The sequence below is a fragment of the Microcebus murinus genome, chromosome 1 (genome assembly GCF_040939455.1).
Source record: "Microcebus murinus isolate Inina chromosome 1, M.murinus_Inina_mat1.0, whole genome shotgun sequence".
In the NCBI taxonomy this organism is placed as follows: Eukaryota; Metazoa; Chordata; class Mammalia; order Primates; family Cheirogaleidae; genus Microcebus; species Microcebus murinus.
The window spans coordinates 146,956,264-146,969,587 of record NC_134104.1 but is presented as its reverse complement, the minus strand read 5'-3'; the positions used below and the strand labels follow the sequence as shown (position 1 = coordinate 146,969,587).

The 13,324-nt window shown below is 41.4% G+C and overlaps 2 protein-coding genes across 7 annotated transcripts in view; both read right to left on the bottom strand.

The window, feature by feature from the left end:
* Nucleotides 1-13,324, bottom strand: part of RPL14 (ribosomal protein L14) — a 301,323-nt gene that overhangs the window by 158,325 nt on the left and 129,674 nt on the right. The window lies entirely within an intron of this gene.
* MYRIP (myosin VIIA and Rab interacting protein) overlaps nucleotides 8,156-13,324 on the bottom strand; it is a 334,798-nt gene continuing 329,629 nt past the window's right edge. For 3 of the 5 annotated variants that reach the window (XM_020285059.2, XM_076006566.1, XM_012770198.3), the window contains one exon: nucleotides 8,185-10,324. In XM_020285059.2, coding sequence (XP_020140648.2) covers nucleotides 10,292-10,324 — 33 coding nt within the window. In that variant the 3' untranslated portion in view covers nucleotides 8,185-10,291. Of the gene's footprint in view, nucleotides 10,325-13,324 lie in introns of all 5 variants that reach the window. The other 2 variants (XM_020285128.2, XM_012770201.3) reach the window with 1 other exon arrangement.

The window sequence follows — 13,324 nt, the reverse complement described above, 5'->3', positions numbered from 1 at the left end:
GGCCCCACCCCAGGCCTGCTGAATCAGAATTTGTTTGCATGGTAAAGTTTGAGAAGCACTGCCTTAAATCTTTCATCTTTACCAAACATGACAACTTTGATATAAAACATTTTTTAAAAAATATTTTAGGACTTGGTTCTACCAAGCAGGATCCTTCTGATAACTTCTTTGAGTTTTTCCATTGTTTGGAAGTGGATGTTAAAGTTTTCCAGCACCTATAAAGCTCTTTAAAATGCAAGTCCATTTACCTGCATTTTTTTCATAATTATAACTCAATTGCAGAGACAGAAGGCTCACACAAGCCAACTGTTCCATAAAATGCAAATTTTGTATGGGAAATACTCCCCCTGGGATAAAACAGAGTGGCTGTCATGCAAGAAGTGATTTTTAAAGGAACATACAAAATATCTCCTGTGCTTTAATTTTTTTATCAAAAATTTTAATGAATAGAGGATCTTTTGTGAAAGACCAATACACACATATGAAGTGTGTGTGTGTGTGAGAGAGATCCTCCCAAAAATGAAACAGAAGCTTTATATATAAAGCATGAAATGTTAAAAACAAACAGCTCAATAGTTTGCTTATACATCCTTTATACTGACACATGACTTTTGATATTCACTAATCATCAGTTTGTCCCTAACACAATGATAAATCTAAGGTGATGAAACTAATTTTTCAGGTAGCATAGCTGTTGCTACAATAATGCTGCACAATAAATCACTCCAGAACTCAGTGGTTTAAAAGAGTATTTATTCTTGCTCATACATCTACAGCTTGGCTAGAGTATCTCTGCTGGTTTGGGCTAGGCTCAGCTGAGCTTGGCTGTTAGTTGCAGGTTGGGTGTGAATCCGTTCCTTGGGCAGTGGGCTTCCTGTGGTACATTCTCATAATGGGAATGGCAAAATGGATGAGTGGATGAGTCCAACTCCATAAACACATTTGAAATCCACTATGTAGTTCTTGTGTTAACAACTCATGTAGCCAAGTTCAAAATCAAGGGTTAAAGAAGTACGCTCCACCCTCAAGAGGCAAGTCACATAGCCAAGACCAACTTCAATGGGGTGAGGTAGTAAACTCCTTTCAGGGTTAGGGGATAAAGGAATTGCATATTTGCAGAACAATAATATATTCTACCACAAGTAATAAAATTGAGACAGTATTTTGCACTATAGTAAGTCATGATGCAGATATTTGGATGATTTCCTTAGTCTAAAGAGAAAAAGGAGGAAATAAGCATTGAGTACCTATGACTACCAAGCATTCTGCTGAGGACTTTCTCATCTGTTATTTCATTTACTCTTTTAAGAGCACCACTAGGAAGATATTTGTAACCTCATTTTACAGAAGAGATGACAGGCCACAGAACTGGTAAATGGCGAGTCTGAGAGTGGAGCCTAGTTTTTTCTGGTAGTCTTGAAATGCTTTGAATATTGGGTTATATTTCATTTATCATGACGAATCAAGCACTCATTTCTTGGGAGAGAAATATGGTTTTCACACTGTGCCTATTTACCCCAGAAAATAAGAAGAGTTTTATATTTTTTTATGCATATAGTTGCTCACCTGCCCTCTTCTCTTGATACTGATTGTTCATGCAGATGGGTCAGTCAACACATGGTTTTGGGGCTGTGGCTTAGGGAGGCTGAATGCTCATGTGACTTGCATGTGGCTGGACCCTTTTCTGTTCTACATTTCTTGCAGTCATATGGGAATGGGGCAGGGGGAAAGGATGGGGAAATCAGGAATTCTGGCCAGGAAATGCCTCCCTGTAGAGGATTTCACATGGTCTGCTAATGTTGTCCTTTTTAATCCTTCATCTCCCCATCTGGAGTGCCTGGCCATCTAAATGTTAGCTTGTTTGCTATTAATGTTTAGCAAACATTATTTTGCCAGGCACACTAACGGTAGTTATCAACCTAAAATGAGGGACAGAGAGACCAACTCTCTAAAGCAAAGAATAGCAGGAGACTGCAGTCCAGGATATGCATCCTTTGATGAATGGTAGGCACATCCAAAGGGGTTGGGGCAAGGGAAAAGCTTTTAAAGACAAAAAGGAGAAATCCACATAAGCTGCTTTGAAACAAAGCCCACTGGTTACAGGATCATGTTGCAGGAGTTGGCGTTAGCTCATTGATGGAGACAGCCATTGTTAGGTGAGTGTCCCTTGGCAAGCAGCTTGTCTGGAATATTGTGGTTTTGAGGACTCCTTCCATAGTTCCCATCACAGGCGCACCTGTGTGAAGGCCGCTCCTTCATGGCCTTTTGGCTCCATTTTGTTAAGGTTGCACATTAGTGACATTAGTGGTTTTGATAACTTCCGTATTCCATTCCCTCTCCTGGCCCACCGCGCATACACCCTTTTCTTTGGAGACAGGCTCTTGCTTTCTTTGCCCCACTTAAAGTGCAGTGGTGTCATCATAGCTCATTGCAACGTCAAACTCCTGGGCTCAAGCAATCTCCTCCTGTCTCAGCCTCCTGAGTAGCTGGGACTAGAGGTGCATGCCACATTTCCCAGCTAATTTTTCTGTTTCTGTTTGTTTGTTTGTTTTAGAGATGGGATCTTGCTTATGATGCCCAGGCTGGTCTCAAACTCCTGGCCTCAAGGGATCCTCTCACCTTGGCTCCCAAAGTGCTAGGATTATAGGAATGAGCCACCGTGCCCAGCCGTATTTTCCCCTTTTGATTAAGATCTTTCTCCAAAAGAATTACCAATCAACCATTCTGAAATTAGGTTTGATTGTCCCTTGACACCAAATGGACCTGTCCTGGTCGGTCTGATTCCTCACTGGAGGGAAATGTCTAGCAATTAGGAGTTGATGTTAAAATGCTTTTTAGCCACACTCGAGCAAGGAAGAGCCAGAAGAAGCTCTTAAGCTAAGGTCTGCCTGGAATGCCTTGGCTAGAGCCTCAAGGCTTTTAAAAGCCCAAGATTCCTTATAAAAAAGTTCCAATAAAGCCAATTTTAAAAGAGCCTAGATGGCCAATGACCAGTCTTGTTGTACTTCATGCAAATAATTGGGCCAAGTATAATAATACTAAAACTTATTTTACAAATAAATTGGTCCTACTATGGTTTGTCTTTGGTAGAAATAGGGGACTGGAGAGAGAAAAATTATGTTTCCAAAATAAACTATAACACACCTGTTATTAGAATCCAATCCTGGCCTTTGTTTTTGAGTTTTTATTTTTTGCCTACAATTTGGACTAAATCCTGAATTTCCTGGCTCCAACAAGTGTCCCCTTAACAAACCTGGATATAATATATTAAACATTTTATTCTTAAGGATCCCTTTGGGAATAAGATCAATTTTTGTGGGACTACTTAAACTAGGAATTATAATTATCTAGACATTGGAATTTCTCTTCCTTCTTGTCAAGGTCTGTACCTGTTGTTTGTTTCTTATTTTTAAAATCAATATCCTCTGCTCATGAAATGATTATGCAATATACACAAGAGTTCCCTGATCCACCTGTGTGGCCCCACAGCCTGGGACCCATGAATATTTATAATTAAGTGTGAAATAATGTTATTCCTCAGACTGAGACCCGTGCCCCTAGTCAGCAGGAAGTAGATGGAATGGCGGTCACCTGTAATTCCTCATGATGGAAGAATATACACAGAACAGTGGTGATTAAAAAGTTGATGAAACTAGAAACAAACAGAAATTCTTGAGCTAACAGGATGGCAGATGAGAAAAGAAACAACTTGCTGAAATGCTGGAACTCTCTCCACTTGTAAGATATCAAAAACTGGCTGAAATTGGTTGGAACCATTATGGCCAACTAGAGCCTGCACAGAGCTTGCTGATGTCACAGTCCAAATTCCCACCACATGTTTCATGTTAACTCCTCCCAAATTTGCACATGTGACCCATGAGGAGGCATGAAGAGATAACTGGGCATGCCCGAGGACTTTCCTCCCACCAATCACCTAGAATCTACCCCCCAAAACTTTTCTAATAAAAGCACTGTCTTAAAGCCAGCACAAGGAGAGAGATTTGAGCTAGACCCCTGTCTCCTTGGTAGACAACTCACCATAAAAGCGTTTCTTTTGTCAGGAACCCAGTGCCATGGTATTGGCTTTTCTGGGCATTGGGAGGTGAGTACCTTTTGCTTGGTAACAATATCTGTTCAGGGAAACTTTGGTTCTGGAAGATATGATGCTATTCACCAGTTCCATTTGGGGCCTCAGTTTTCTTGGGTGTAAAATGGGGTTGCTGTGACCTTATTCAGAGAGTTGTGAAGATTAAGTGACGCTATGGTATAAGGGCTCAGCAGTGCCTGGCACATGGCAGGCGTCCAGTCATCATGACTGTGCTTCCTCCCTTTCCCTGTTACCAAATGGGCTGTTTACCCAGGTTTTTCCTGGGCCTGTAATTTGAATCACAAATCTAGGTGCCCCAGCAGTCCCTGGGACGTGTGCTTGATGGATATCTGTGTTTCCCTGTCACCCGTCTTCCTCTGCCAAGCTCCGTGTGAGTTGGTGGTGCCCACGTGGTCTGCACCTCCCCTCCACGCCGCTGCTGACTGGCGGCAACATCTGCAGCGTGAGTCCTTATAAGTGAATGTTCTCATCCATCCTGTCACTATTCCCATCCTTGCACTTATAAACATTTTTTACTGTATGCCACATAACATTGCTAGTTGTGGTTCACTACGTGCCGATGCAGTCTGATTATTCTGGAAGTTGTCTGAGTGAATTATCACATGAAGTATGTGGATAGCATCGTAGCTTGCATTGGGCTGGGTTGTTGTTCTATGAAGGACATGTTCTCTCTCAAATTCCTCTTTGCCTAGCAGTGCAGTTAGAGATAGCCCCTTACTTGCATGGGGAAGGAAGGGCTAGGCTCTCGAGTCTGCCAGAGCCTCCTTTAAATCCCAGCTCTCTGGCTTCCCAGATCCTGCAAGCACCAGTTTCCCTGTGTGATATGGGGAATAGGATGATTTGACCTCGTATGCAGAAGATAGGAGTTCACTACTTTTCACCGATTGTATCTGGGGTATCCCAGGTGCAGGTGAAGTCTTTTAAAGCAAACACATTCCTTCCCCCTAGGTCTGAGGTTCTCTGAGTGTGGTCCCTGGATCAGCAGCATCAGGATCAACCTAGAGCAGGGGTCCTCAAGATGGCCCATGGGCCACATGTGGCCCGCCGAGGACATTTATCCGGCCTGCTGGGTGTTTTTACCGCCGCTGACTGTCCTGCTTAGCAGCCGACTATGTGCAGTGTGCATGGGAATTTGTTCATAGTTTTTTTTTTTTTAAAGCTATAGTCTGGCCCTCCAACTGTCTGAGGGACAGTGAACTGGTTCCCTGTTTCAAAAGTTTGAGTACCCTGCCCTAGAGCTTGTTCGAAATGCAAATGAGAAACATTGCGGTGGAAGCCAACAATCTGTGCTTCGACTAGCTCTCCAGGTGATTCTGATGCACGCTCACGTTAGGCTGTTACTGCATCAGGCCACCAGGCAGAGAAGGCTTTTGGTTTCTGTTAGTATTTTCATATACTCATTTATTTTACATTAGTGGAGGGTTCCTAGTTGGGGACGTCAGGGACCAGAGCCTGGCTTCAGTGTTCCGGACATGCCAACCTCAGAGACACAACAGCCTCCGCTGAGCCTGCAGAAGACTAGGAGAGTCACTGTCCTGCTTCCTGCTCAGCTGTGCAACCCTGGTGGAGGTTGGCAAGGTATTTCTCCACTGAGGTCCAGGTTTACCTCCAGGGTCTAACTCAGGATTCTTAACTTGGGCACCATTGACATTTTGGGTTGGAAAGTTCTTTGTTGTGGGGGGCCGTTATAATTTGAATATGTCACCCAACTTTCATATGTTGGAAACGTAATCCCCAGTGCAACGGTGTTGAGGGATCAAACCTTTAGGAGGTCATTAGGTCATGAGGCTCTGCCCTCATGAACGGATTGATGTCGTTATTGCAGGAGTGGGTTTGTTATAAAAGCGAGTTCTGCCCTCTCTTGGCTCTTGCACATGCTCTCTTATCCTCTGCCTTCTGCCATGGGATGATCTGGAAGGAAGGCCCTCCCCAGATGTGGGCCCCTTGACCTTGGAGTTCTCAGTTGCAAAGAACTTGACAGCACTGTGTTCATTCCCTAGCACTTTGTGGAAAGCAGAATTTAGAAGCAATGAACCAGGATATCTGGAACAAGAAATTTCTAAGCAAAATATTGAAGGAGCTGTGTGGTTTCTTTTAACTGCTTAATGGTAAAATGAGAGAAGAAAGGATTTAAAGACAGAATTTGTAATTGTAAGGGAAGCAGAATGGAAAGATTTGGAAAACTCTCAGCCTGGCCATGTCAATAATAAAGAAACATGTTCAGGAGTGAATACTACGGGTATGGTAAAGAGACCACTTGATGAGAAGAAGTATAGATAGAATGAAGCCCAGGTTCTATTTACCAAGGCAAAGAGAATGACCCTTGAGGCATTTCAGAGATCTTTGAGGTAAGCTACCACCTTAAAGGCAAGGTTTCCAGAGAGGTGCCCATGGGACTTCAGCATTCGCTGCCCAGCTCTGGCTCAGGGCTCTGGTCCCCCAAGTCCAGCTCAGCGCCCCTCAGCTGCCAGGGCCGTGGCTCCAGCCGGCCCAGGTGTGGCTAGTGCTGCCCTCCAGAGGGCGCAAGCGGTAAGCCTTGGCCGCATCCGCCTGGTGCTGACTCTGCAGACCCGCAGAGCACACTGGCTGCAGGTGCCATGGCAGCTTCCACCTAGACTTCAAAGAATATTGCAGACAGCCCGGGGGGCCCAGGCAGAAACCTGCCGCAGCGGTATGTCATCTGAGAGAGTTCGCACTAGGGAAATGCCCAGTGGAGCTGTGGGCGTGGGACGGCCACAAAGACCACAGAACTGTAGAGCTACCAGTGTGCAACCAGTTGGGTTTTGGACTTACTTGGGACCAATTTCCCCTTTCTTCTTGCCTATTATTATTTCTCCCTTTTGGAATGGAAATGCCTATCCCTTGCCTGTCCCACCACTGCATTTTGGAGTAGATAACTTGTTTAACTTCTCAGGGCTCACAGCTGGAGGGAAATTTGCTTCAGGATAAATCATACCTTAAGTCTCACTCATATCCGATTTAGATGAGAGCCTGGACATGGGACTTTTGAGTTGTTGCTGGGACAAGTTAAGATTTTGGTGGCTATTGGAATGGAATGAATGGGAGAGAATGTTATGGTTTGAAAGTTCATGTGTTGGAAATAATCCTCAATGCAACAGTGTTGAGAGGTGAGACCTTTAGAGGTGAGTTAATGTCATTATCATGGGCTTGGGTTCATTATTGGGAGACTGAATGTTGTAAAAGTGAGTTTGAAAACCAAATACTGCATATCCCCAGTTATAAGAGGGAGCTAAGCTATGGGTGTGCATGGTCATACAGAGTGGAATAACAGTCACTAGAAACTCTGAAGATCGGAGGGGGATGCGGGCTGAAAAATTACCTATCGGGTGCCATGTACACTCTTAGGGTGATGGGCACACTAAAAGCCCAGGCTTCACCACTACACAGTTCATCCACGTAACAAAAAGCATGTACCTGCTACATTTATTGAAATTAAAAAAAAGATTTTTTAAAAGCCCTTTTGCTCTCTTGAACATGCTCTCTTGCCCTTCTGCCATGGGATGAGGCAGGAAGAAGGTTCTTGCCAGATGCAGGCCCCCTTGACCTTGGGCTACCCAGACTCCAGGACTGTGAGAAATAAATTTATTTATTTTTTTAATAAATGGCCCAGTCTGCGGTACTCTGGTACAGCAACCCAAAACGGACTAAGAGGCCATCTGTGTGCTGTAGGATGTTCAGCAGGATCCTGCTCTCTGCCCACTGGATGCCAATAGCAGCACACCCCTAGTTGTTAGCACTGAAAATGTCTCCAGACACTGTCAGATGTCCCTTGGGCAGGGGGCAATGTCACATCACACCTTCCATTGAGAACTCCTGGTCTTACTTGCATGACCACTGGAGTAGAGGTGGTCACTGGGAAATTCTGCTGTCAGGAGAACCTGCAGTAGAGGGGTGAGCTATGTAACTAGAAGGAAGGCTTCTAATCGCGGCTCCTCCAATTACTTAGCCACGTGACTTCTCTCCCTACCCCCAACTCACTCCTAGTCTCCCGAAACCAAAAAGTCACACACACACACACACACACACTTTATTTTCATAAATGACTTTTACTTCTTTATCATTTCTCTTGACAGTAATTCTTGGCAATGTGCATATAATATGAAGGGAAGCAGAACTTTCAGAAGTCATCAAAGATACTGTCCTGTTGTCCTCATTTTCTCAAACCATTAAAATATTTTCATTTATAAAAATTAATCTAAATATAAATATTGACACTAAAGATCAAAATCACTTGATGACAAAATAAGTCTTCTGGAACTATAACATATGCTTATGGTTTTTAATAGTAAATTAAATCTTTGCACTTATTTGGCACAAGGAAACCTTTATAAAAATTCGAATGCCACAGAGCAGGCTTCTTCTTCTTTTCGTTTTTGTTTTTGCAAGGCTTACACAGTACACGTTTTTGTCAAAGGAAACTGAGTATTTTAACACTGTAACACAACAATAGTTGCTGTTCATGCCTCTTAAAGAAAACATTCTATTTGGAAGTCAGATCTTTTTGTTGTTGTTGTTGTTGTGTTTTTAAAAATTTGTTGCTTGTTTTGCTTTGAATCACCCCAACAGGAAAGTCAAAGATTTGCTTATTTCAGAGGAGTTGTTTCTGTTAGATAACACATACATGGCATCAGCAAGGTGTATTATTGGAAGAAATGTAGACCCCCATCAGGAGTGGCTCATAGCACACAAATTGGCAGCAAATCACATAGCAGCGAAAGAACACAGAGGTTGAAAACAACACAGAATTAGGCTTTTGTGAGGCATTCCAATTATAACTAGGTTAAAGGTGTGGCTTTGGCAAATTAATCTCTCTGGCCCTTAGTTATCCAATCTGAGACATGGGAATAACAACTGCATAGGGTTGCTGTAAGGACTAAAATGAGAAGAACATGGCCTCCTTCGGATCAGGCACTTAACGCTCATTAATCACACTACTCTCTTGCCCCCCCATCTTTCATCTTCTTCTTCAGATTCAGAATATATCAGGAGAAAACAGTTTTTAAAAAGATTGCTAATGCCCAACTGAGCAAAATTCAAGTTCCATTTGCTTTGATAAGCACATTCTGAATAGTCATGCATTTGAGACAGGTCCAAATAGACCACAACCGTGGAGTTAGTATCAACTCGTGTCCATTACATTCACAACTTGTCCTTGCTTTTCTCATGCCTGTAAATTGTCTAAGCCTATTCCCTAAGCATTTTTATCTTTAAGGTCATTTTACTACTTTGATGAATACTTATATTGGGGAATAAATTTTGGAGGACAAAAGTGTTCTTGTGTGGTTATATTTTTCAATAATTCATTTTTTAGATGTGGTCATTGCTAAACTGCATCGTGTTGATTCTGGACAGTGCCCTAAAGTTGAACCAATGGTGGTCTTTTTCAAGCCCCTCTCCCCTTCAGAGTGGGGAAACTCAGTGAGCCCATGGAAGAACCTTACATTCTTAATGAGACATTGTTTCACACGGGGGTGTGGCATGGGAGAGTCAGAGCTTTCCATCCTGTGGCTGGTGACTGCAAAGCAATGGGAAGGACAATTGGTAGCGTGGTGAGCTAAGGCTTAGCAGGAAGCAGGTGGCTGAAGGGAGACCTGCAGCCTTGCTGGGGAGCAGTCCCCAAATTAGACTGTCCCTCGTGCTGACTGCAGGGGCTGGCTTTTCCCTTAGCATTTATAAGACAAAGATGCTTGCGAGAGATTAATAAGCATTGATGATGAATTCAATAGTAACCTCCCCTTTCCTTCCCTCCACCCCCTCCCAACAATTTTCCCTCAGACAAATTATTGACGTGAAATTCTAGTTGAATCAAAGGGATTAAAACAAAAAACAAAAACAAAGATCTTAAAGTCAGCACACAGTAGCAAAGCGAACAGGGAAAAGATGCATCTTTTGAATGTGGAGCTCTGTTGTTGGAAGCCAGCGTCTTGGTTTTTCTGTCTTGGATTCCCCTGGGAGCCTAAGGCAGAGAGTGGGCAAGACCGCGATGCTCAAGTCTGAGACGGCTTTCTGGGTGAGGTATCAGGACAGCCCTGTGACGGTGCCCTGCGGCTCCCCAGGCCTTCTCCTCAGGTGGGAATCCGTACAGTAATCGATGGCTGTTGGGTCAAGGCACTGTCGTGTACGGCCGAGGCAGTGGGTCACTGGCAGTGGAGTTCCATGGCGTTAATACATCACAGCTGACTCCAGCGTGGGCTCCTGCAGTGAGACACGGGACACACTGTCAGCAGCCACGTGGCAAGAGGGAGAGGAGGCAATCAAAAATAACGTTGACTGCTTTGTATATCAAAAACTATTCATGCTCATTGACCAGTTAAATATTTTACATCATTTAAAAAGTGATGTCATTTTTTCTTAATCCACCCGAAATTAATTTTGGTATATAGTAATTATTTAACTTGCTTGCTTTCCTACCACCACCTCAATAGGCAATTTCCCAATCACAGTTCTTTGTTTCCTTAATAATCTATACTTTTTCTTCTGGCTCCTAATGCTTTCAGAAAGATCATATAACACATCTCGTATGTGCCTGTATCTATTTCTGGGCTTTCTATTCTATTCCCTTAATCATGTTTCTTTACAGCTTTTGTTTTGAAACCTGGCAGGAAAATCATTGCCATTTTTGCAAAATGCTTTTGTCTATTCCTTATGATTTATTGTCATGTGAACTTTAAAGGAAATTCCACTGAGATTTTTATGAGAATTGGATTAAGCTATACATTAATTTGGGAAGAAATGACTTATGGAACTATCGATGTGATTTATTAATTGATATCACGATATTTAAGGTGTCTTTGCATTCCTACATCTACCTGGTAATTTATTATTTAATGCACTACTGTGTTTAATTTGCTAATATTTTAATTCATATTTTTCATCTCTCTGAAAAAGTATAATTAGTGTGTTTTGTGTGTATCTGTGCATGCCTGCATGTGACTGAACATGGGGCACATGCACATGCTTACCAGACATGTTAGGCTTCCATAGTCTGGGTTCTGATAGTTTTATAACATTAATCTTTTAGCCTTCAATTTTTTAATGCTCTGGAATATTTTCTATGTAGCATGAGAATTAACTATTTCTTAAAAATTAATCAGTAAAATCATTTGGCCATGGAATCTTTTTTGGAAGGTTTAATAAATTTTGAAATTTCTTTTCATTTCTTAAGTCAGTTATTAGTAATATTCTGGTTTGATTCTGATGTTATTAGTACTGAGTGTTTTAAAACTTATTAGAATAATTTTAGATCACACTGTATATTTATATAAAAATTTTATATCCTATTATCATCTCTTAATTTAATGTTTTTCTTCATGTGACTTACAAAAAAATTTCTATTTTTTTTTCCAGATAATCAACTCTTGAATTTTTGATAATTTCTATAGTTTTCTGGTCATCATTAATTGGTTTCTGTTTACCTTTGATGTCTGGAACTCAATGTCTAGTTCATTTGTTTTGCCTCTTCCTTCTTTAACAAGGAAGAAAATATTTCATACTATGAATTTGACTTAGTACAGTTTTATATGTATCCTGTTTGCTTTGATATATATAATGTTATTTTCTAAGGGCTCTGTGGATTTGCTTTTTTCTTTAATTCAATAGTTACTTTGAAGTATGTACGTGAGAGTGTGCATGTTTATGTGTATGCATAGTTATAGATATATGGGTACAAATACTGTTTAACTTCCAAGTAGGGTTTCAGCTTAACTTGTGTTCTAATTTCCTAGATTTTCCCTGTCCATAAATAGCCACCTGTGGCTATTTATGTTAGATGAACTAACATTAACTAAAACTTAAAAATCAGTTCCTACAATTCAATAGCCACATTTCAAGTGCTTAATAGCCACATATAGCTAGTGGCTATTACAGATGTAGAATAGTGCCATATCATTATACAAAGTTCTATTAGACAGAATTTCTCTAGATTATGTTTGGCATTGTGGTCACTGAAGGTAGTTTTACACTTTCTACTTTTTGGAATTTATTGAGGTTTTCTTCGTAAGCTGGTATAAAATAAATTTTTATAAATGGCCCATTGATACTTGGAAAGAAAGTGAATTAATTTGTAAAGTATAAAGTTGAATAAATCTCTCTCTTTTTTTTTTTTTTTTTTTGAGACAGAGTCTTGCTGTGTCACCCAGGCTAGAGTGCCATAGCGTCAGCCTAGCTCACAGCAACCTCAAACTCCTGGGCTCAAGCGATCCTCCTGCCTCAGCCTCCTGAGCATTAAGACAAAGATGGCATTTACCATCAAATCCTTTCCTTTCTTTAGTTCTGTTCATCAAGGGACTACAGGCACATACCACCATGCCTGGCTAATTTTTTCTGTTTTTAGTAGAGACAGGGTCTCGCTCTTGCTCAGGCTGGTCTCAAACTCCTGAGCTCAAGCGACCCTCCCGCCTCGGCCTCCCACAGTGCTAGGATTACAGGCGTGAGCCACCGAGGCTGGGCAAATAAACCTTAATAATTACAGCTTAATTAAATTACAGCTCTTAATTAAAGCTTAACAATTACACTACTTAATTCTCGAATTTGTGTTTACTTATGGTATAAAGGCTGATAAGGGAGTTTTAAAGTCACCAACCATTGCTACATAATTGTATTGCTCTATTGTGTGCCTAACTGAGAAAGCCTCATGACTTAACTACCTTATTTTAGCAAAATTAAAACATCCTTCCTCCTTGTTTTCTCTCAATGCTTCTTGTCTTGGATTCTCCTTTGGCTGAAAGTAATATTCCTGCCCTTTCTTTTTTATTTTTGTTTAGCAAATATTGTCCATTCTTTCATTTTTAATCTCTCTGTGTTACTTTAAGGTCATTTGTTTCATTTTAAAAAGTAACTTACTGAGGTGAAATCCACATAACATATAATTAACCATTGTAAAGTGAACAATTCAGTGGTATTTAATATATTCACAAGGCTGCACCACCACTATCTTTATCTAGTTTCAATATATTTCCATGACTCCAAAGTAAAACCCCTTGCCCATTAAGTAGCTTCTTTCTATTCTCCCTCCCCACAGCCCCTGGCAAACACCCACTTATGTTCTGTCTCTGTTAAAGATAATTTATCTTTAACTATCTTATTTATAACCAATTCCTCTCCGACCCTGGGGGTCTGCCCTTTTAATGTGGTAATGCATCTTTTTAGCTGCTTGGAGTAACAGCCAGGAGCAAGGTGAACAGACTTTAAAAGGTC